Genomic DNA, 24,096 nt, shown 5'->3' on the forward strand with positions numbered 1-24,096 from the left:
TGGACCAGGCAGGCCAAATGGCAGGCTCAGTAGCAGGTAGCAGTTGCAGTTGCCGGCACCTTGCAGCCTCAAGGTCACCTAAGGGAAACATTGGGATGTCCAAGTAGGGCATCCCCTTGGTCCCCCAAGGGAGCTTGCTTTAAGTGCAGTGAGCCAGATAACTGGAGCAGACAATGTTCTCAAAAGCTGGACCTTGGCATCTCCTCCTTAGGAAAGAGCCCCCACACCTTGCCCTCTTTTGTGACTGGCCAGACCATTGGAAAAGGAACTGTCCCCAGCTCCAAAGGGAGAGGGGTAACTCCTGAAACCACAATGGCCTTACCTGAGGAAGACTGAAGGAGCCCAGGTTCCTGGTGGCTCTGCACACATGAAATCTTGTGACTATGGAAAAACCCCAGGTGACTCTTGATGTAGCAAGTAAAAAAGTTAAATTTTTAATTAACACAGGATCCACCTACTCTGTCCTAATGGAACACATGGGACCCTTAACAACCACGGCTTGTACCATTTTGATGGTAGATGGGTAAACTAAAAGAAAATATTTTACTCCGCCTCTCAGTTGCTGCCTTCAAGATTGTTTAGTTTCTCAACAATTCCTGGTAATGCCAGAATGTCCTTCTCCCTTAATGGAAATGGATTTAATGATAACCATAGGTACTAATATCCAGCTTCTTAGTTTAACCAAGAGGAATGGCGACTCCATATTTCTCTTGGTCTCTAACCAAGACTTAGCCCCTATACAGTCTGCTGTTAACTTAATAGTCTGGGATAGGGGACTACTTGGGAGGGCTACCCAGGTACCTCTGTTCAAATTAAACTAAAAGACACAGCTGGATACTCTTGTAAATGGAAGTACCCTCTGAAACCAGAAGCTAGGCCCATAGGGGTCTAAAATCCCTCATTGACAAGTTCCTTCAGCATGGAATCATAGTTCCTTGTCAAGCCTCTTATAATACTCCTAGACTGCCTGAAAAAAACCCAAATGGTGAGTATATGATTCAGGATTTATGAGCCAGTAACGAGGCTGTGATTCCCATTCACCCCATTGTACCCAACCCACATACTCTCCTATCCCAAGTTCCCCATGAGGCCAAATGGTTTATGGTGCTAGATCTTAAGGATGAACTTTTTTTGCATCCCATTTCACCCAAATAGTTGGCCTCTGTCTGTCTTTGAATGGACAGATCTTGACACCCATGTAACAGGCCAATATACTTGGACTGTCCTTCCTCAAGGGTTCAGAGACAGTCCTCATAATTTTGGACAAGTGCTTGGAAAAAAACTACCACATGGGACCATAATTCAATATGCTGATAACATTCTGACCTGTAGCCCCACCAAACAGGACTCTGACCACAACACTATCTTAATTTCCTGGGGGAAAAGGGATACCGAGTGTCTTTCAATAAGGCGCAGATTTTTACCCTCAACAGTAAAGTATTTAGGCTACCACCTAACTCAGGGATCTCGCTCACTTTCTATAGAAAGAAAAGAAGCTATTCTAAATCTTGCAGTCCCCTAGACAAAGAAACAAGAACCTTTTTAGGAATGGCAGTTTCTGCCAAATCTGGATCCTCATGTTTGAGCTGATAGCTAAGCCCCTTTATAAAGCAATCAAAGGACCTGATTCTGAGCCATTAGAATGGAGCCTTCAAAACACACAAATCGGCCCTAACCAAGGCCCCAACCTTGGGCCTCCTTGACCTAGAAAAGTCATTTACTCTATATGTAGCAGGAAAACAAGGGATCGCCTTAGGAGTCCTAGCCTAAAAGCTTGGCAACATCCCCAGGCCAGTAGCTTACTTCTCAAAACAATTAGACTCTGTGGCAACTGGATGGCCATGCTGCCTACGAGCAGTAGCAGCAACTGCCTTGGTAACTGAAGAAGCCACTAAAGCTGATCCTGAGCCAACCTTTAGAAGTCCAAACTCCACATCAGGTTCAAACTGTCCTTGAGGCAAAAGGATACCATTGGCAAATGAGAAGAAGTAATCTTGGGTAGAGTAATCTTGGTTGTAGTTCCATGTTTTTCATCACTTTGAATATTTCTTGCCACTCCCTTCTGGCCTGCAAAGTTTCTGTTGAGAAATCAGCTGACAGTCGTATGGGTGCTCCCTTCAAGGTAACTAATTGCTTTTCTCTTGCTGCTTTTAAGATTCTCTCTTTGTCTTTAACCTCTGGCATTTTAATTATGATGTGTCTGGGTGTGGGCCTCTTTGGGTTCCTCTTGTTTGGGACTCTCTGTGCTTCCTGGACTTGTAAGTCTATTTCTTTCACCAGGTAGGGCAAGTTTTCTGTAATTATTTTTTCAAATAGACTTTCAATTTCTTGCTCTTTCTTCTCCTTCTGGCACCCCAATAATATGAATGTTGGGCCGTTTGAAGTAGTCCCAGAGGCTCCCTACAATATCTTCATATTTCTGGATTCTTTTTTCTTTTTGCTCTTCTGGTTGGGTGTTTTTTGTTTCCTCATGATCCAAATTGCTGATTTGATTCTCAGCATCCTCTACTCTACTGTTGAGTCCCTGAAAATCATTGCTCATTTCAGTTCGTGTAGCCTTCCTTTCTGATAGGTACTTTATTAGGTCATCAATGGTCTCACTTGTTTTCGTAATAGTCTTACTAATAGCCTTGAACATCCTTACAACCAAAATTCTAAACTCTGTATCTGTTAGCTTGCTTGGATCTATTTCATTTAGTTCCCCTTCTAGAGATTTCTTCTGTTCTTTCCTTTGTGACATGTTTCTTTGCCTCCACATTTTGGCTGCTTCCAGCTGTTTGTTTCTATGTATTAGGTAGAGCTGCTATGTCTCCTGGAATTTGTAGAGTGGCTTTGTGTAGGAGGTGTCTTGTAGGGTCCAGTGGCTCAGCCTCCCCAGTCACCTGAGCTGGGCCTTCTAGGTGCTCCCCTGTGTGGGCTGGTGCACTGTCCTGTTGTAGTTGAGCCTTGGTTGCTATTGGCGTCACTGGCAGGAACTGACTCCCAGGCCAATCGGCTGTGGGGACCAGCTGCAACTACAGCCAAAGAGCTGCTGTGATAGAGACACCCCTATGGAGCAGGATTTACTTCAGTGGAGCTTTGGTGTTCACCAAGTGTGCCCCTTGAGTATGTCACTTGCAGATGTGGTATGGTTGTAATCCAGCATCGTCGAGTCTGACCACCAGGTGCACTGTCTCTGGGGCCTCCTGGGAGGAGCAAAGTCAGCCTGTGCCAGTGTCTTTCCCAGGGTCACCCAGCATGAGCTACACAGCAAACCATAGTTGGCTGCTACTTGTGCTGGGCTTGGCGTTGTCCAGAAGACGCCAAGTTATGAGCCAATGAAGGCTGCTACTAATGCCAGGCCTGGGGCCACTGATCAAGCCATATGGGGCACGCTGCTGCTTGTTTGAGAGATTTTAGGGAAGTCCTAAGCATGAGGTTCGAAAGGCCACTTGCATAGAAAAGCCACTGGAAATGGCTTTGATGAGCTTGCAGGTAGGGAGGGGTGGGGCCTCCGGGAATCACCAGGGTGGGGCCAAAGGTTTGAGTCAAGTGCTGGAGATTCAAATATGGCACCTGTGTTCCGGCTCTGTGGGGGGAGGGCTCGCCAAAGGAGCAATGGCCTCTGCCAGCTCTTCTGTCTGGGGAAAAGCTGCCCCTCCAGCTCTCGACCCAATTTCAGGCAGGTTAGTTCCTCCCCAAGTGTCCCAGGTTCCTTTCAAGCTGCTGCTGGGCGCTGGAGCTCAGAGGGAGCGCGTCTGAGTATGTGCGCAGGCCCTTTAAAAGGAGCTACCTGGGACTCCCACAGCCTCTGGGACCCTCAGCCACAGTCCCCCCTGGTTTTCACAGCCCGAAGGTGTGGGGACTTCTCTTCCCAGCCCTGGAACCCTGGGCTGGGGGTCCCGATGGGCTGGGACCCCTCACTGCTCCGGGAAACCTCCACCGCCGAGATATCCCTCCCAGGTTTAAACTGTGGCACCAGGTATGGGCCGGTGGCTGCGTCTCTGGGTTCCGCCCTGATCCACCCATGTCTCTGCCCCTCCTACTGGTCTCTAGTCTCGATGCTTCTTCAGTTCCCTCTTTGTAGGGCTTCTGTTCAGCTAGATTTCAGGAGGTTCTGAGTGATGGTTGTTCTGTATTTTTATTGTAATTTTGATGTTGTTGTGGGAGGCGGCAGGTGCAGCTGTTACCTACGCCGCTATCTTGTTTCTCCCGCCACCTATTCTTTAACATAAAAAATCTTCATTGAGAGGGGCCTATCTTGAGCCATAAAAGAAGTCACTGAAGGCTGTGCTCTGTTCAGTTAACAAGCCAGGGGGTAAAATAAAGTCCCCCTTCTCCCTGTCTTCTCAAGAGAAGGGGTACCTTCCAAGGAGAAGATTTGCAAATAGGTTTTACATAAATGCCTCCCTCCCTGGGTTTCCAATATCTCTTGGTATTCATAAATAATTTTACTGGACGGGTAGAGGCCTTTCCCACCGGGACTTAAAAGGCAGTGGAGGTAACCAAAGCCCTCTTTAAGGAAATCATTCCAAGGTTTAGACTTCCCAGAAGCCTCCAAAGTGGAAATGCCCTTCCTTTGTGGACAAAATTACCCCAGAAACAGCCCAAGGCCTAGACATTAACTTCCATTTACATAGTTCATGGAGGCCTCAGTCTTTAGAAAAGGTAAAAAAGGCTAACCATATCTTAAAGAAAATCTTAGCAAAATTATGCCAGGAGACCTGAGAGACATGGCTCTGGCTCCTGCCTACAGTCCTAAGGTACAGAGGAGCTCCCAAATCAAACTTAGAACTAAGCCCTTCTGAGATGTTATACAGGAGACCTTTCCTAACCTCTGACATATATTTTGACCCTGAGGTCTAGGAGCAATGTAAATATATTCTCAGTCTAGGACAGGTGTAACAGGCTCTCCAAAAATAAGGCAATAAAATCCTTCCATTTCTGGGGAACATCAACTCACAGGCCCAGTATATCTCCTGGGGATTGGGTCCTTCTCAAGACTTCGAAGTAAAGCTCCTCAGAGGACCAGTTAACTCCAAAATGGAAAGGACCTTCTTTTTCACAGCTGCATAGTATTCCATGGTATAAATGTACCACAGCTTTTTTATCCACTCATTACTGATGGGCACTTGGGCTGTTTCCAGATCTTAGCTATTGTAAATTGTGCTGCTATGAACATAGGAGAGCATATGGAACTGGAGAGTATTATGCTAAGCAAAATAAGCCAGTCAGACAAAGACAAGTATCACATGATCTCACTCATATGTGGAATATAATGAACAAAATAAACTGATGAACAAAATAGATCCAGAGATACAGAAGGATGGAACAGATTGAGGAATCTCAGAGGGAAGTTGGGGTGGGGGAGTGGATGGGGAAAGATTAATCAAAGAACTTATATGCACAAATGCATAACCCATGGACACAGACAATAGTATGAGGAAGACCTGGGGGTGAGGTGGATGTGGGGTGGAAGGGATCAATGGGGAAAAAAAGGGGAGAAATCTATAATACTTTCAACAATAAAGATTAAAAATATATATGTGTATATATACACATACACGAAACAAAACAAACAAAAAAAACAAAATGGAAAGGACCCTACCAGCTCTTGCTTGCCATCCCCACAGCAGTCAAGCTATCTGGTATACAACCCTGGGTACATTTATCTAGAATAAAGCCTTTCTCTCCTGAGCCTCTGCAGGAATACCAGAAGGACAACCACACCTGTGAACCCCTGGAGGACTTAAAGTTACTCTGAGGCAGGCCAGTAATCCAGGACAAGTGGAATAGGGAAACTGAGACAGATAGCTGAACAAAATGACAGAGCAATTCACTTCCCTAGAAATAATATCTAGGCCTCAGTTGTATTTCAGCTTCAGACCCAGAAAATCAGGAAAACAGGTGGGCAACACCAGGACCAGCTGTGATGATTGACGACTCCTTGGCCTGACATTGACCAATCAGTGAAGGCCATAACCCTGAAGGAGCACACCTAGAAAACTGATGAATATTCTGTTGAAACCCTCCCCTTGGACCTCCCCTAAGATTCCAGCCTGCAAGAGAGAAATAAAAGCCTCAAGACAAAGGATATAGCCCATGATCTCCTTCTGGGGAGCAACCTTGCCTCCATTTCCCTTCCCTTCTTTTTCCCCCTCTTCTTCCCGCACAGGCATGCATCTCCTAAACTCTAAGGGACCCCACAAAACTTGCAACCAGGGCAGAATGGGCAGAGGCAGCTCCTCTCAGGCTAGTCCCTTGAACCTGTTCCCAAGGCCCCCTTTTCTCTGACTTCCCAGAGAGCCAGAGCAGCCCAGCCTAGGCTCTCCTGTTGCTTCTTCTATGCTAAGCCCTTTCTTGTTTTATTGCCCCAGCTTTAATAAATGTTCCCTCATAGTCATCTGGACTCATGTTGTGAAATTTTTCCTGCACAAAATCAAGACCCACACACAATCAGCTGGCCCTAGGCAGGCCCGCCAGGGGCCAGGTCCCCTTTCCGGTAACAACTCTTTCAGAAACAAACCAAAGAAGACTCCTTGGCCAATAAGTAAATGACCCACCACCTGACTGATGAGGTATTAGGTCTTTTTCTTTGCTTAGGGTGTAACCCTCATTCTCCTCCTCACTTGTGTACCACCAAGCACCCCACTTAGCAACTATCTCCCTCGCTCTTAAAATGGTAATTCTAGCCCTACTTGTTTTACTTCCCCCCATTACCTACAGAGGTTAGAGACAGAACTCTCTTGTCAACCTTTTGAATATCATCACTTTAGGAAACAATCTTTCTGTCTGTTGGATCTGCCATCCCGACCCTCAGGTCAATGCAATAAGCCTTGAGTATATCCCCATAAAGACAAGCCCAGACCCCTATTCTCTTTTTAGGTTCCCCAAAGCACTTTGGAAAGTCTAACCCTCTGGAGGTTCATCTCAGTATCACAAAGACTCCCTTTGGCTGTGTTCACCTCACTTTACCCTACAACCACACCCAGAGAAAACGACCATACACTTTTATTTGTTCTTCCCTCAACATTACTTGTGTCCCCTGCAATACACGCACAAATAAGCCTGAACCAAACTGAACATTTACTGGGCTTTCGCCACCCCTACTATCTTTCCCAAGACCTTTCACACCTCATAATCCTGTCATCCTAACATCACCCATTGGTGCCCTGCCTCCCACCAAGTTTTTGATAGAAAGGAAAAACATCCTCCTTCTGGAAGATGCACTTATTGGGAGGAATTTGAACCTCAGGCTTGAAAACTAATGTATCGCATTCCTTAAGCTTGGGAGGTCCCTATGGGGCCCAGAGATGCCAAACTAACAGGAGAGCCGTAAATGGCCCTCCTGTTAATTTGGCATCTCTGGGCTATGTAGGGGCCTTAGTACCTGACTAACCCACACATCACCTAGGAGAGCTTGTGCACCTCCAGGACATGTCTTCCGTTGTGGACATTTTAAACACCAACTCCCCTATGACAGGCAGTCCCAAGGAACTTTTACTACTCTGCTCTGGCCTTGGCGTACCCCCTGCACAGACAACTCCCAAGTCAAGGGACAATGCACTCTTGGTCTATCAGGGCCCACAGGATGGGGAATAACTGTCCACAATATAACCTCCCCAACAAGAGCCAAAAGAGCCACAGGCCAAATCCTAGTAGGCATAGGAGTGGCAATCAGCACAGCCACTCCTTGGATAGGATTCACCTATCATGAGGTAATCTTACACAATCTAACTCAGGCCCTAGAAGTCCTTACTACCACACAGGGGAGGCCCTACAGGGAATTCAGGGATCCCCAGATTCTCTAGCTAATGTAGTTCTAGACAACAGACTTGCCCTAGACTATCTCCTAGCCAAACAAGGAGGCATCTGTGAAGTCAATAATGAAACCTGCCGCACATAAATAAACAAATCAACATAATGAACATAATATGAACATAATATCCCAAAAGTCTACAAACAAATGAACATAATATCCCAAAAGTCTACAAACAGGCATCCTAGCTTCACAGGTTTAACCAAGAAACAGATCTCAATGTCATTTGGAACACGATTTAAAAGGCTCCCCCTTCTGTTAACGTAAGAAACATTCAAACCTGTGAAGAATATTTGTGAGTTTGAGCCAAACTGATGACTACGGCCAGGAAGCAGAATCTCAATGGATTGAGATAATGCTCCTGAGAATGGCAGTTTTGCACCTTGTTTTATACATTACAGTCAAAAGAAGAGATAAGTGGGTTTATTTGAAATCCATTGGAGATAGATTAGGGAGGTGGGAGAAAGCGAAGTGGGGAAACCTCTGGGATTGGATAAAAAGTAAAATGATAGGCACATACTTTTTTTACATAGGTTGGTATAGGATAGTTAACAGTCAACAATTAACTCAGTAACAATGAGGGCATTTGTGGTCTCCACAGAGCAGTGCCTGCTCTTTGAGGGGTCTAGAAAAAGCAAAATTACTTTGACATTCCAATGCCATGTTATTGTAGACGCAAAAAGACAATAGACAGGCTCAGGTAAGGTAAAGATTGACCTATGTCAGGGAAGATACTGGCCTAGGACATTACTAGGCCTTTTTTTTTTTTTTTTTTCAATCCTCACCTGAAGATATTTTTCCCATTGCTTTTCAGAGAGAGTAGAAGGAAAGAGAAAGAGCGAGAGAGAAACATCAATTGGCTGCCTCCCACAGGAGCCCAGACCAGGGTGGGTAATCAAGCCTGCAACTGAGGTACGTGTGCTTAGATGCAATCAAACCTGGGACCCTTCAGTCCACGGGCTGAAACTCTATCCACTGAGCCAAAACAGCTAGGGCAGCTGCGTTTTAGTTTAAAAAGTTTTAATTTCAGACCACCCTTTGTGGTTACTTTAGGTCTCAAGTTTACAAGGTGGCCATGCAGGCCTTCCCTGAGCTAGTCAGGTTAGCACGTGGCCTCTTTTCGTCCACACTTCTTTCACCTGGGTATTTCCACTCCTTGATCCATTAATAACTATTCTCCTTTTATTTTTTGGCCTATGCTTTTTTAATCTTCTTGTTATATCTTCTATTACAACAGTTTCATATAAAGATGATCATAATCCAAGGATCTAGCCCATACCTCAACATCCAGGGGATATAGAGCTTGGGCCCTTAGATCAAGCAGGAAGAGATTTTCAATCCCAGGCTAGGCAGGGTCTATGCCCAATCTCAGCCTGAAGCAACTACAGAAGAATCACCAACCCTTCATTCACCTTCCCATATGATTATGGGACTGAAATCTTTCAGGGGGAATGTATGAGTCAGGAAATTTAGAATAGGGAAAAAAGGCCTCAAGGTCTATCCTTCCCCTTTCTCATCCTGCATATGACTTATGCTGACTACTAGCCCCCCATTCCCCTGCTTTCCTGTCCCAATTTCTTGTATTTAAGATAAACAAAAACATTCTCAACCTGATTCAGCAACCTTATTGACATACAAATGACCAACAGGTCATTATAATGTCATTGTAATAAATTTACATTGGGGTTTTGGAACCACTCCTCCCCCCGAATCACCATGACAATTCCAGGAGGACCAAAAAAGAAATCACTATCCAGAGGGGAGTGAAGAGGACAAGCAGAATCAGCAGTCAGCCCACCAGCATCAGAAGCCGAGGACCAACCTATGCTCCCATTAGCCTACGTTTAATAAAAACCTTCTAACCCGACCCCGTTGGGGTGTCTATTTCCCTGAGTTTGCCAGCACCCTCTTCTCAAGTGAGTACTTTTAATAAATTTACTGTGCTTTGCTAAATTTTTCTGCCTTGCCCTCAAATTCTTTGTTGTGTGGTGACAAGGATCTGGACCCCACTATTGAATTAAGGCCTCCGTTGGCCTCCCTGGTGACCTCCAGCAAGACAGTCACGTAACTTTTTTTACAGTATATTGTCATAACTCTTCTATTTTATTATTAATTATTGTTGCTAATCTCTTTCTGTGCCTAATGTATAATTAAACTTTACTATAATATGTATATATAGGAAAAAACATAGTATTTATAGGAGTCAGTACTACTGCCAGTTTCAGGCATCCTGGGACACTCAGAACGTGTTTTCTGTGGATAAGGGGGAACTACTGTACTTTCAACAAAAATATAATTGGTTATTGAAAAATAAATACATAAATACAGCCCTGGCCTGTGTGTCTCAGTGGTTAGAGCATTGGCCAGCACACCAAAGGTTGAAGGTTCAATTCCCAGTCAAGGGCACGTACGTGAGTTGCAGGTTCGATCTCCAGACACGGTTGGGGCACTGGCAGGAGACAACCAATCGATGTGTCTCTCTCACATCAATGTTTCTCTCTCTCTCCTCCCCCCCTCACTTCCACTCTCTCTAAAAATCAATGGAAAAAAATATCCTCGTGTGAGGATTTAAAAAATAAATACAAAAAATACATTAAAAAATAGAGTAAATATCAATTAACTTTTCAAAACTATGCAATTAAAATGTTTATATAACCAGGAGTTAATACTGTATACACTTTAAACATTTTATATACAAGCATCCTTCTTTAATTTTTACTTAAAATAATCTTTATTACCTTTCATATCAACTACATAAAATTAAATAAGTACACAATTCTTAGTTAGCTATAGAGACTAGGCAACTTTCACATGAAGTATAAAACCAAAGGCAACCTTTAGCATAATTAATTATAGTATTTCAGCAGATATTTTGGAAAAGGAAGTCTTCCAGTATTCCTAAACTATTAGTAAAATTTGATTAATCAGCTCAATGAATTCTGACAAACTAAAAATTGTCAACAAATTCTCCAATTACAAATACAAACTAACACAACTTTTGTAATTTTTTTCTTTTTCATTAACAACTTGCATAATCTATGGAACATCTTAATAACTTTCAAATAATTCAGTTATATATTAAACTTGTTATTATTCCAATTAAGTAAGATTAAAAAAAATGGGTTAAGTAAAGCAAATGTTTTTATTTTACTGTATGATTTATTTTTGTTTCTGATATTCTGAATATTCACTCCAAATGAAATAATGAAGCCACACTGTAAAGAGCTGAGATGTTAGGAAGTTTCTCTGGTGCTTTAAAAATGATCATATTCATGAACTATCTAAATTCAATTTCTTGGACTCTATCCTAGAAAATGTTTGATCAAAATACAGAAAATTATTTATGCACAAAATTGTTCAAATTGTTCATTGCGTTGTTATTTATAGTAGCAGAAAACTGTCAATATCCTATTATCAGAAAATAGTTATAAACAACTGTCCATATTCAGTATTATGTAGCCATTAAAATTACACTGACTTCAATTTTTAGTATCATGAGACTGCCTACGAGGCAGTTGAATTTAAAAAAAGCAAACAGAAAAGTAAATGCTATTTCAATTCAAACATGCTAAAACTGTATGTATGAAAGAAAGACAAAGCAAACTTTAACTGTAGTTAGTTCAGAATAATGTAATTATGGGTAATTTCGTTTTTCAACAATGAGCATGAATATTTTTTATACATATAACATTTTTTTCTTTATTGATATTAGAGAGAGGAAGGGAGGAAGAGAGAGAGAGAGAGAGACAGAGAGACAGAGAGAGAGAAACATCGATTGGTTGTCTCCTGTACCTGCCCCGACCAGGGATTGAACCCCGCAAACCCGGCATGTGACTTGACGGGGAATCAAACCTGTAACCTTTTGGTATATGGGACCACATTCCAACCAACTGAGCCACACTGGCTAGGGCTATACATATTACTTTTATAACTGGGAGAAAAGAGGAGATATCAGTGGTTTTCATAGTTTATACTAATGTAGCAAAATGCCTATGTTTTCATGCAAATTTTTAAAAAGGAGTCTATAGAATCCTATGTGTGTGTGTGTGTATTTGTATGCTGGGAGGAAAGCATCTACATAGTGAAAAACAAGGAATACAACAAAACATCAGGTTATATGTCTAATACAGGTGATCTTTGAGTGACAGTATTTATGTCATTTTATTTTTCTCTTCAATCTTCAGTATTTTTCAAATTTTCTACAGTGATCAGTATCTCCTATATTTTTGTTTCATATAGAATAAGTGAATGGTTACTATTTTCTTTCTAGGTTTCAAATTCACAGACCACCATTTTTCTCCAGAGGAAAAAATAATTTGAAAATGACTATAAGCTGTACAAAAAATTCTAGTGAACAGAGATTTCCCAAATTAGTTTAAAGTCCTATAAATGCTAATATTTGAATTTTATATACTAGCAAGTAAATCAGCTCCCACATCCTTCATCCTTACCTTTTTTTCACACACTAATTCAAGATGAGTTTATAAAAAGGTTTATTGTCCGTGTTTTCTTACAATTTGGAAACTATAACTCACAATGATGTAAAAAGATTTAAAATATTCATTTTAGTAATAATTTCATTTTTTAAATAACTACACCACTAAATAGTAAGTAGATACAGACTTTTTGACATAAGTAGATATTTTAATAAAGGAGAAAAACCAGGTTACAAAACAGTACAGAGTATGACACCATTTTACCCCAAACTATAAAGAGATATTCACATATTTGCATAGGAAAATGGAGAGATAAGCACTATAAGTCAGTTAATGGTCATCTCTGGGTGGTGACAGTTTCTATGATTTTAACTTTTCTTTATAACTATTTCTACTTCCTAATTTTTCTTTAATATATCTTTATTGATTTCAGAGAGAGGAAGGAAGAGGGAAACACAGATAGAAACATCAATGATGAGAGAGTCTTTGATCGAGCCCGCAACCCGGGCATGTGCCATGACTGGGAATCGAACCCCCATCGCCTGGATCCTAGGTCAACGCTCAACCACTGAGCCATGCCCGGCCAGGCCTTCCTAATTCTTCTATAAAATACTTACATAATTTAATCAAAAGAATTAAAGTAACTCTATATGACATTTCAAATTTAGAGCATTAAAAAAACCTGATTTTAGCTACTTCAAGTGATCTAAGTCTTTTAAACTCACATATTCAGATAGCTAGTGCTGAAAAATATAGTATATGATTGATCCTAATTTGTTTCCATAACCTTTCTCATGATTTTCCCTTCTGCTACGATTATTATTACTGATGGAAGTTAGTGGATTCTTTAGCAATAGCATTTTTCTAAGCTTTTAATCAGCTTACTTAATTTAAAGCATAATAAGGCAGAACCCTCAAATGCAAATTTTTCATGAACCAGTTGCTTAACAAACATCAATGTAAAAAATAAGTAGATTTTTTTTTACCTCGGTATCATAGGTTGGATTGTAGTCATTGTAACCAGAATAAAGGTCATCTTCATCTGTCTCCGGGGCCAGGTGTACATTCTGCATCATCTGTACCTAGGAAAAATCAGCAGTGTAAATATGCTCTTGGGATAAGAAATAATTCTTAATTGAAATAAAGTATAACTATTTAACAACCTTTCTGGTCAAATTTACCTCTACACATTTTTATGGCTTAAAACTTTTTTCATGTGAAATTCTCAAAACTAGGTGTCAAAACATTCATTCATTGCCCTTTCACATTCAATACAGACCTGCTCCATCAAAGGACAGTGACAAGCACTAGAGAGGGATATAGCTCATCATCCTTATTTTCAAGGAGCTTAGTATCAAGGGCAGAAAAAAGGTATGTAATAGTCAATGACAGCGCCAGGCAGAAACTACTGCACACCTATCAGAAGAGCTAAATTAAAAAGATCAACAACACAAAAGGTCAACAAGGACATGGAGCAACTGCAATACTCATTGTTGGTGGGCATGTAAAATGTTATAATTTTGGAAAAAAGTGTGGTGGTTTAATAAAACTAACATATATCTTACAACCTAGCAATTTCATTCCAAAGTATTTACCCAAGAATAATGAAAACATGTCTACAAAGAGGTTTGTATAATAATGTTCACAGGAGCCTTACTGATAGTACCCCAAGATTAGAAATAGACCAGGTACCCATCAATACAATGGATAAGCAAAATGTGGTATATTTATGCAGTGAAAAACTATTCAGCATTAAAAAATAATTCATTGGGATTATATATACAGCAACATGGTCATTCTCCAACTTCAGATCAAATACAGATTGCTACTCCACACTGTTTCTGGTTCAGTAAGTCCTGGGTGGCAGTCATCACCACCCCCTTAGTCTCTGAGAATGTGCATTTCTAGCCAGTTTCCAATGCTGCTGACACTACTGGTCTGGGGACCACACTTTGAGGACTACTGTGCTGATCAAGAGCTGACTGATTATGAGCCCTGTTAGTTTGGCTTACACATACCTCATAAAAACAGCAACTTTTAGAACCAGAGCTCCATCCTTTCTGTTAGGTTGCAGCCAGCTTGAAAATAGTTTATATCTAGTGAATATACAAACTTGAAAGATGTGGAAAGTCAGGCCTGGAATGGTAAAAGAAGTACCCACTCTTTTACCAGGTAGGGGTGGCAGAACAAAGGTAACAACTCTGGCTTGCTGGATTCTGCAAGCTATTTCAGCAGCACTTTACGCACATCACAAGCCTCACGTATTGAAATGATCTGCCGAGGGTACCCTCTCAATGTAAATCAAATGCCAGCAAAACCTTTCTTTGAAATATCTGTTTTTATGATATTCTGCTAACTGTGCTGGACAATATCCTTCCAAGACGCCCACTGTCGTTCCTCTTAAAGCTCACAGCCGGGAAATCAACCGTGTAGAAGAGAAAGTGGGATTTTGGGCCTACGAGGGATTTGGGGAAAACTACTTCCAGTCTTTGCCTTCACCGTCGTGAGAGTGAGGATGTACTGCGGTGTGCGGGCACACACCGAGAATTGCACCTTTCCTGGGGCCACTTTTCGCAAGCTTTAGACGACATAGACATTAAATGGGAGTGTTCACCTCGTCTGCCGTGTCAAGCTCTAATTTGGTGCCAACTTTCCCCATTCAGGCGTGACTGTGACTTGGGACAGGCAGCCACACAAACTTGATGGCAATGGGCTCCCGCGTTCGGGGCGGACCGGCGGGCCCTGGGGGACTGTCAGCGGCGGCGAGGGAGGGAGGTGCCGCTCCGCAGGCAGAGGCCACTCGCGGCCCCCAAAAGCCAGCCCCGGAGTCCCCGAGGAGGCGGGGGAGGCCGCGCCGGCCCCCGAGGCGCCCCTGCCCCAAGCCCCTCTCCTACCTCGCGGTGAGGGGAGCAGGGCGACTGCCAGTGAAGCCCGAACGACGCGGCGTTTTGGAGAATCTAAGACTGCGCAGGCTGAGTCGTTGCCACGCGCGGATCCAAGGAAACTGCTCCCACGGTCCTCCGCGCCGGGGGCGGGGCTGGGAGTAGAGGAGCTGGGCTGTTCCGCGGTCCCCGGAAAGAGAGAGGGGCGGGGACTGAGAGGCGCGGGAGGGGCGGGGACTGAGAGGCGCGGGAGGGGCGGGGACTGAGGCTGAGGCCAAAGGGGACGGAGGCGGGGCCGCGAGTCGCGGGGCTCGGAGGACTGGGTCCTGGTGGGCGGCCTCTAGTGGGAAGGAAAGGAAGCCGAGGTATTGTAAATCGTGAAATCAGACAGAAAACAATAGTAAAGAATGACGCTAAGACACTATGAACTATCAGCCACTACTCTTAATATGTGAGCCTTTGAATTCCGCTTTCCGTGTGATCACCGACACACTTTGGTCACCCTATAAAATTACTCTCCAGAGACATCTCTCTCTCTCTGGGAGACCTCAGCTCCTCTTTCCTCTCCTCCTGTTTGCATTACCTGTTCCCACAGCCGCCCTGTGCAGACCATCAGAACTGTTCACTTACTCTTTTCTGGTGAGTGCCTTAGAGGAAAGAACTGAAACTGTGTCCCAAGCACCTAGATCCAGCTTCAGAGGAAAGCTTAAAAAATGGAAAATGAATGAGAAATTAAATTCATAATTGTTTAATAAAATTAAAGTTTGTTTTAAATGTCAAAAATAAATAGAGGAAGGGCAGGGGGAGTCTAAAGACACCAGTAATTAATGAGTTTTAAACATTAAGTTCATTTTGGGAGACAATTCTCCATGACTGTGTCTTGCTCTTGTTATGGACTATTGTGATGGTTAATTTAATGTCACCTGGACTAGTTCATGGTACCTAGTTTTCTGTCAAATACCAGTCTAGATGTTTCTCTAAAGATGTGTTTTTAGATGTGATTGATTAGCAGTTAGAACAGTAGACTCAGAGCCTGCTCGTAGCCGCTGCTGCCAGCTAAGTAAATCTCCAAACGCTCAATTTGATCTCTGTGTGAATTAGTCTTGCATAACCTGGGTATAACAGTATGTCTGCCTCCAGGAGCTCAAAGTTCAATAACAAGGTGGCTAATCTTCTATGATGTTAAAAACAGCTCAGCCTGTTCCTAGGACTGGAGAATGGTCAGCATTCCTGAAGCAAACCCCTGGAGGGGGTCAGGGTCTGGGCACAGCAGCAAAGTTAAAATGTGTCCTGTATTTTCTTTTCTGAGTAATGGACCCATCCGGGCTTTGAGGCCACCTTATCTTTTACAGCCCTGTTTTCCTTCTTGCAACACATCCTCCAGTTTCCCAGGATCTTTAAGAAAATCTCTTATCTATAGTTAGTAAAGTGAATAACCATTAAACAACTATGGTTCTATTCCTATTATGTGCCCTTTCCCCTATCGTTTTCACCTATTCTGCCCAGAAAAATACCATGAAATGCAGTAATTGCCTGTTAAATATTTAAAATTATCAAGACCTCCTTTTACCCTAAAAGTTAATAGCAAATGAGCCTGAAAACGCAGAGTGAATTTTGTTTTCCTTGTCTTTGGAATAACTGAGACCTGCTCTTTCCTGGGGCTAATGACACGAATGAAACTTATAATCCTTTTTATACTTATTAGGAGGAGAATCACCACTCAGTGTCTTGAAAATAGGATCACTGAAGTTCCAGACCCTCTTTTTCTGTTCCTGTTAGTGTGACATGGCAGCAACTCATGCTCCTACCTGGGGGTTTTATCAGGAGCTCTCTTTGTGTTGAAATGTACAAGAAAAGGAATAATGAAACTTAATTTTGCATATTTTACATCAAATGGACTAGAGTCTTGCTTCAGAGCCGCCTGGGTGAGATTCAGATTCCTGAATGTGAAAAACAGTGCTTTTCCAACTGGCACAGTCAAGTCCAGAGAAATCATTCTCATGGCCTTTGGGGAGAATCCTTAGACCCTGAATTGTGCATAGACAGTGTACTCACAGTTTAGCCAAAGTCTCATGCTTTGTGGTCAGGCTGGCAAGATTCTTTACTTGCAAGTTACAAATTAACTCCAACCTGCCAATAACTCTAATCTGTTCTAAAATAAATGGACATTGGACTGTGAATTACCCTAATGAAAGAGTCTTTGTTCAACCACAAAAAGCACAGTCATTAACAAGTTGAAATTAATATGTAATATGCAAGGAGGCATATGTGGTAGCATATGAACTAAACAAAGCACAGTTTAAATTCTAATTTATAACTAGGGTGTACTCACTGAAGTCCAAGCATTAATTTTACTGTATATTGTTTGCCAAAGAGGAAATGGTCAAGATACATAACAACTAAGTACTATCATGACTTTTAAAGGATGAAAGAGGCAAGCTCTTGGCCTTAAAGTAACTCAACTGAAAGATACGTGTAAAATTAAAATCAATGATATTAGCCACAAAAACACCCATGTATGCTAGTCACCAGTAAGTACAAAGCATTCAGTTGCTTTCCCTCTGATTTTCTTTTGAATCTCTGTTTTTGTCCTGGGTCATTCTTGCCACTTTAAATCAAGTTCTAAAATGCCACAATCATGCTCCTAACCTTATTACTACCAAAGATATTTAATGTATACAACAAAGAAGAGCTTAATAATTTAGTTGATATGTGTAAATGTCTAGAATTACCTAAGTTTAGCATAACTCTTCAATTTGCTTCTTTAAATTTTTTAAAAAAATACGTTTTTATTGATTTTAGAGAGAGGGAGAGAGAGAGATAGAAACCTCAGTGATGACAGAAAGCCATTGATAAGCAGCCTCCTGCATGCCCCCTTTTGGGGATCGAGCCCGCAACCAGGCATGTACCCTGACCAAGAATCCAACCATGACCTCCTGATTCATGGTTCCTAGGTTGATGCTCAACCGAACCACGCTGGCCTGGCCCTTCAATTTTCTTTTTAACTTTCCATCCCAGATGATAGTTTTTCAGTAAAAAACACGCCTTGGTTAATGGGATTTCAGAAGGATTTCTAATTATTGTGTTGAGCTTATCACTTTCTAGGTATAAGCAAAATTTCATTTTCTATTCCCATCAGTTTTGCCATGAATTTGCAGGCATTTATACGATCTGCATTGAAAGCTGTCCACATGTTGGACCTCTCCTGCCTTTCTAACTTTATTTTCTTCAGTTAAAGAGAAATAAGACTCTGGGAACAAAGATGAAATACTGAACAAAGGTTTACTCTCACACAAGGATCCTGATCTAGGTCAGGGATGAGATGCTGGGAACTGGGCCCCTGTTAGGAAAGCAGAATCTCTGAGTTCTGGAGCTGTTGGGGCCAATGGTCTGGCTAGGTGTTGTATGAGCAAATTTCTGTGTTTTTCAGAAGGCAGTGTGTATTATGGGAGTGACATGCTCATTTTAGGATAATGGTGCCTCAGTTATGCTTGCTGCCTTCTCCCTCTCGGGATATCATCATGGTCATCATTATCATCATCATCACTAATAATTTCCCTCACTGTAAACCTCTGGAGATAGGGCCATGCCTTACATTTCTTCATTCCCCCATGGATGTATAAAATACATGTTTATCCAGTCCACTATCGAAAGGCACTTTGGTTGTTTCCACTTCTTGGCCACTGTGAATAATGCTGCAATGAACATAGGGGTGCACATGTCTTTGCGAATACATGTTTTTGAGTTTTTGGGTATATATCCAAGAGAGGGATTGCGGGGTCGTATGGTAGCTCTATTCTTAATTTTTTGAGGAATCGCCAGACTGCTTTCCATAGTGGTTGTACCAGTCTGCATTCCCACCAGCAGTGAATGAGGATTTCCTTTTCTCCACAACCTCTCCAACACTTGTTACTTCTTGCCTTTGTTGGTAATAGCCACTCTAACAGGTGTGAGGTGGTATCTCATTGTAGTTTTCTTTTTTTTTTTAAATATATTTTTATTGATTTCACAGAGGAAAGGAGAGGGAGAGAGAGAGAGAGAAACATCAATGACTCTCTCGTCATTGATTGGCTGCAGCCCACAACCCGGGCATGTGCCCTGACCCGGAATCGTACCCCGATCGCCTGGATCATAGGTCGATGCTCAACTGCTGAGCCACGCCCAGCCGGGCTCATTGTAGTTTTGATTTGCGTTTCCCTAATTGCTAGTGAAGTTGAACATCTTTTCATATATCTATTGGCTGTTTGTATGTCTTCTTGGGAGAGGTGGCTGTTCAGGTCCTCTGCCCACTTTTTGATTGGGTTTTTCGTTTGTTGTTGAGTTTTAGGAGTTCTTCATATACTTTGGAAATTAAACTTTTTGTCAGAACTACTGTTTGCAAATATCATCTCCCATCTGTTTGGCTGCCTGTTTGTTTTGTTGTCAGTTTCTTTTGCTGTGCAGAAGCTTTTTAGTTTGATATAGTCCTGTTTATTTTTGCCTTTACTTCCCTTGCCTTTGGGGTCAAGTTTGTAAAATGTTCTCTATCATCAAGGTCCATAAGTTTGGTACCTGTGTTTTCTTCCATGTAACTTATTGTTTTGGGTCTTATGTTTATATTATGCTAAGTGAAATAATACCGTCAGGAAAAGCCAAGAATCATATGATTTCACTCATATGTGGGATATAAAACTGAAACTCGTGAACACAAACAGCCAGAACGAAGGGAGCAGGGGTGTGGTGGGTAAAGGGGACCTAATATATGGTGACACAAGATGATTTGACTTTGGGTGCAATATACAGATCTTGTAACATAGAAACTCACACCTGAAATCTATGTGATCATATTAACCAACGTCATCCCGATAAAGTTAATTAAAATAAATAAATTAAAAGTACATCTTTTTCTTGTCTTTGATTTTTCAACTATAAAAAGAAAATTGGAAGTTTTTGAGAAAAAATACTCAAAAGATTTTACTTGTAAGAAAATTACAGGCAGCTTCAGTAAGATTTTGGGGCCTACACATCCTTTTATCCAACCCATAAAGCTTGCTTACCTGAGTCCAAACTGTATTTAATAACTCAAGCTCACTTATGTTGAGTATAATAGCTAACAATAACCATGACATTAGTGATTAATAATTATTATATAATAATATAATTATATGTAATTACATAACCACATAGAATAGTTATATAATTATAACATTAATGATTAATATCATATAACTCTTGTGATAATAACCAATTTAACTTAATAAAACATATTTATGCTTAGTCTAAATTACATTTAATAATTCAACTTTTCTTTCCAAGTTCATCTTCATCTTACCAAGTTTACAAATCAAGGGACCTTCTTCATAGAAGCATAGAATTGTGTCCTCTATTCAAAAGATGACAGTAAGACTTCATTTCACAGGCAAAAATACTATTTTTAAGCTTAATTTGAAAAGATACTATCAAGAAAAGGCAGTGACGATACAATATTGTTTTCCAGTCTATTACCTGACTTCTACCAAGTTTTGTGGATGGCTGTACTTCTCAGATACTGGGGTTTGTGCCATTGTGTCAGGGGCATGCGAGAGAATGAATGTTTCTGAAGCATTCATTCCACTGGAATATGTTTTGGTAGAAAATTTTAGGTAATTTAAATTGGGAAATAATTTCAAATGTTATTTTATATGAACATATTTTATATGAATATATTACAGAGTAGAATGCAAATTATTACACATTCTTAAGAAAACACTAAACTCTAATGCAATGTTGTTTGGAGGAGTAGGTGTCCTCTGTGACGCAAGGAAGGAAGTGTGTTCACCCTCCTCTGCCGTTGGAATTTTTGGTGGGAAAGAAATGAGAAACATTGGCCATGGAAAGCTGACCTTCTGAGACTGGAGTTTGGGGTTCTGCCTCCAGCACTTCCACTGAGTCATTGTGTGACTTTGGGCAAGTCTCTTCCTTCTCTAGGACTGTGTCTTGTCATCTGTAAAAGGAGGGGAAGCCTTCGCCCCTTCCAGGCCTACCTACTTCTGAGTCTTCAGTCTTACCCAATGTTTCATTTGTCAGAAGGACAACTTTCCACCAGCTCCTCATGGCTTGCCAATTCAACTGATGTTCACATGGAAGGAATTTTAACTATTGTTAAGGGAATTCACTGAGTATTCATGTGTATCTTAGTTCAGGTTCCAAAGTAAGATTCCCCTTTCTACAGATCTATCACTTTAAAAACCAGCAGAGTGCCCTAGATTTAAGGTAATAAATCTGTAGTCAGTGTGGAAGGAGATGGCTGATTAAAACTGGGGAGTTGGGCAGAGGAAAGAAAGGAAAGTGGAAGAACACTAATAAATGTTCAAACACTTTTTATGGATGGAAACTGGGTACATTGTAACTGTTGCCCTAGTGCTTGGAGCAGACCAGGGACCATGTGAAAAGGTTTCTTGGAGAAGCAGTCCCTTTTGCCCTTTTATGAGCTTCACAAACAGCGCGCTGTTCCAGCCACAGCTTTCATAGTGCTCCAAAGCTGATTCTGAAAGGGACGTTTGTGTGGTGTACATGCAAAGTAAAATTCCATCGCCTTGGCTTTTTTTCCCCCTGCTTTCAGAAGAGTTTGCTTATAAAAAGCCTTGTTCCCTACTAGAACATGTCAGTGTTTTCTACTTGCCTGAATCAGTAATTAAATCAGCTTCAAAATAACAGATGTGAATTTAGCATTTGAACTTGAAAGTAGGATCAGTGAAGGCTGGAATGTGGTTTGGAAAAAAAATAGTAACTCTCCTCCCATCCAAAGTAAATGTCAACTCATGCATCATCTGAAATCGCAAAATAAACAAGAATGCTCAAATAACCCAAACTTTTAGAATATTGTACAAAGATATTTGATATTACAGTGAAATTAAATGCACTAGATTGCCAGCATTAAATATTTTTATTGATCTGTGTCAGCTATACGTAGTGCCTGACAGTAATACATTCATTCCTAGGAGTTTCACAAATGAAACTCCTGGCAGAAAAAAGCATGCATAAGCTGCACTATCTAAAGTGATAACCATTAGCCTCAGGTAACTATTTGAAATGAAATTTATTATTATTATAATTTTTAAATATATCTTTATTGATTTCAGAGAGAGGAATGGAGAGGGAGAGAGAGAGAGAAACATCAATGATGAGAGGGTCACTGATTGGCTGCCTCAAGCCCGCAACCCGGGCATGTGCCCTGACCCGGAATTGAACCCCGATGGCCTGGATCCTAGGTTGACGCTCAACCGCTGAGCCACGCCTGGCCAGCTGAAATGAAATTTAAATTAATTCAAATTAAAAATCCAGTTCCTTGGTCCCATTAGAGACCTTCCGAGTGCTCCATAGCCACACAGTGCCTGGTAACTACTATGGTGGCAAGGGAACATATAGAACATTTCCATCATCACAGAAAGTTCTACTAGACAGGGCCAGGAGGGTGAAGAGAATATTAAAATCACTTGACAGCACCATTTAAAAACAATTTTGAACAAACTGCATTTGTTTGTAATCCCCAAAGCATAGGTCAAAGAATCATTAGTGACATGATAGCATTTTTTAAAGATATGTGTCAGGTAAACTTTTCTGAATATCTGTGAAAATACAGTACAGACCGTTGCACATATTTCCATGTGCTCTTCAAAATTCTCCTTATGAAGAATCAGATGTCACTTCACTGAAACATTGTTAACCTTCCCTTTCATTTGGCTCCTGATTGGGGAAAGTGGGAGTGGTTTGGGAAGATGAGAGGTTTTTGTCTTTTCATGGTGGTTTGTATATAAAATCGTTGAGCTATGCCAAAAGGCAAGGAGATTCTACTTTTCCCCCCATCATAAATGTGTATCTATCCAGTAATGAATTTGGAAGGGCATCTGAGTACTTTCCCTAAAAGCACAGTAAAAAAAAAGTCAAGAGTCACTCAAGGTGAAGGTGTTAATTGCCCTGTTTGCTAAAGTAGGAATACATGCCTCTTGGTTTAGCATCTCACCTTCTATCTTGGTGTTTCAAATTGTGGTTCTCCAGCCATCACCTTTTCTCTTTCTCATCCTCCTACCACTCCCAGAATCCTAAGCCTAGACAAAGATAAAATCCATAAGTGACATCTTCTCTAAGTGACCTTAGAAATCATTGGGGGAAGAATTCACAGTAATTACAATGGTTATGAAGTCCTAAGTTTCTGACAAGGAGCTACCATCTATCTATCTGGACATAGTTATAGTTAAGCACATGAATTTCCCTAGAAAATATTATACTTATCACAGCATCTGTCACATATAGTTGTATAGATTGTGCACTGCACGTCGGAGACACATCTAAGGAAATGTAATTCTCATGATAGATACCATAGATGTTATAGATCTATATAGTTATTTGAACATTCAAAACCTATTCTTTTAGGAGAAGACTTTCCTGATCATTGATTTCAAAAAACATCTCCCCCAGCATCATCCACAATCTCCTTAACCTGCATTATTTCCTATATAGCACTTATCATGACCTGAATTTTCATTTCTATATATATTGTGCCATTTTTTGCCTCTTTTTTTCCCATATCTTTCACTAGAATATAAATTCCATAAGACTAGAGGTCTTTATCTGACTTGTTCACCACTTTATCCCCAATGTCTATAATGAATTGTTTAATACAATAGCCACTAGCTACATGTAGCTATTTAATGTAAGTTAGAGTTCACTAAAATGAAATACAATGAAAGTTGGTTTCTTCAGCCACATTAGCTGTACTTCAAGTGTCAATAGCTACATGTAACTAGAGGCTAACGTATTGGATGGCACAGAAAGTACCACCACAGAAAGTTCTGCTAGACAGTGCTGATTCAGAATAGTGGTTGGTGCATGGCAAATGCTCAGAAAATATTTAATGAGTGAGGTTAAATCAATGTAAGCTGCTGAACTTGCCTCTTTGAGCCTCCTGTTTTCTCACCTGTAAAATGGGGGAAACAGTTAAAAGATAGTGAGAAGTAAATGA

The 24,096-nt window shown here is 41.2% G+C and overlaps 1 protein-coding gene across 4 annotated transcripts in view; it reads right to left on the minus strand.

Annotated features, from left to right (window-relative positions):
- The window catches only part of IFT88 (intraflagellar transport 88), a 132,300-nt gene extending 116,992 nt beyond the window's left edge, over window positions 1–15,308 (minus strand). For 3 of the 4 annotated variants that reach the window (XR_015714049.1, XM_016203549.2, XM_016203548.2), the window contains exons 1-2: window positions 15,129–15,308; window positions 13,221–13,316 (exon numbers count right to left, since the gene is read on the minus strand). Coding sequence is in view for 3 of the 4 variants with exons in the window: in XM_016203549.2 (XP_016059035.2) it covers window positions 13,221–13,310 (90 nt within the window). In the remaining variant the exon portion in view is untranslated. Of the gene's footprint in view, window positions 1–13,220; window positions 13,317–14,252; window positions 14,325–15,128 lie in introns of those variants that run through there. The other variant, XM_087814415.1, reaches the window with a different exon arrangement.
- Window positions 15,309–24,096: the final 8,788 nt, after the last annotated feature.

The sequence above is a fragment of the Miniopterus natalensis genome, chromosome 2, assembly GCF_054644295.1.
Source record: "Miniopterus natalensis isolate mMinNat1 chromosome 2, mMinNat1.hap1, whole genome shotgun sequence".
Classification (NCBI taxonomy): Eukaryota; Metazoa; Chordata; class Mammalia; order Chiroptera; family Miniopteridae; genus Miniopterus; species Miniopterus natalensis.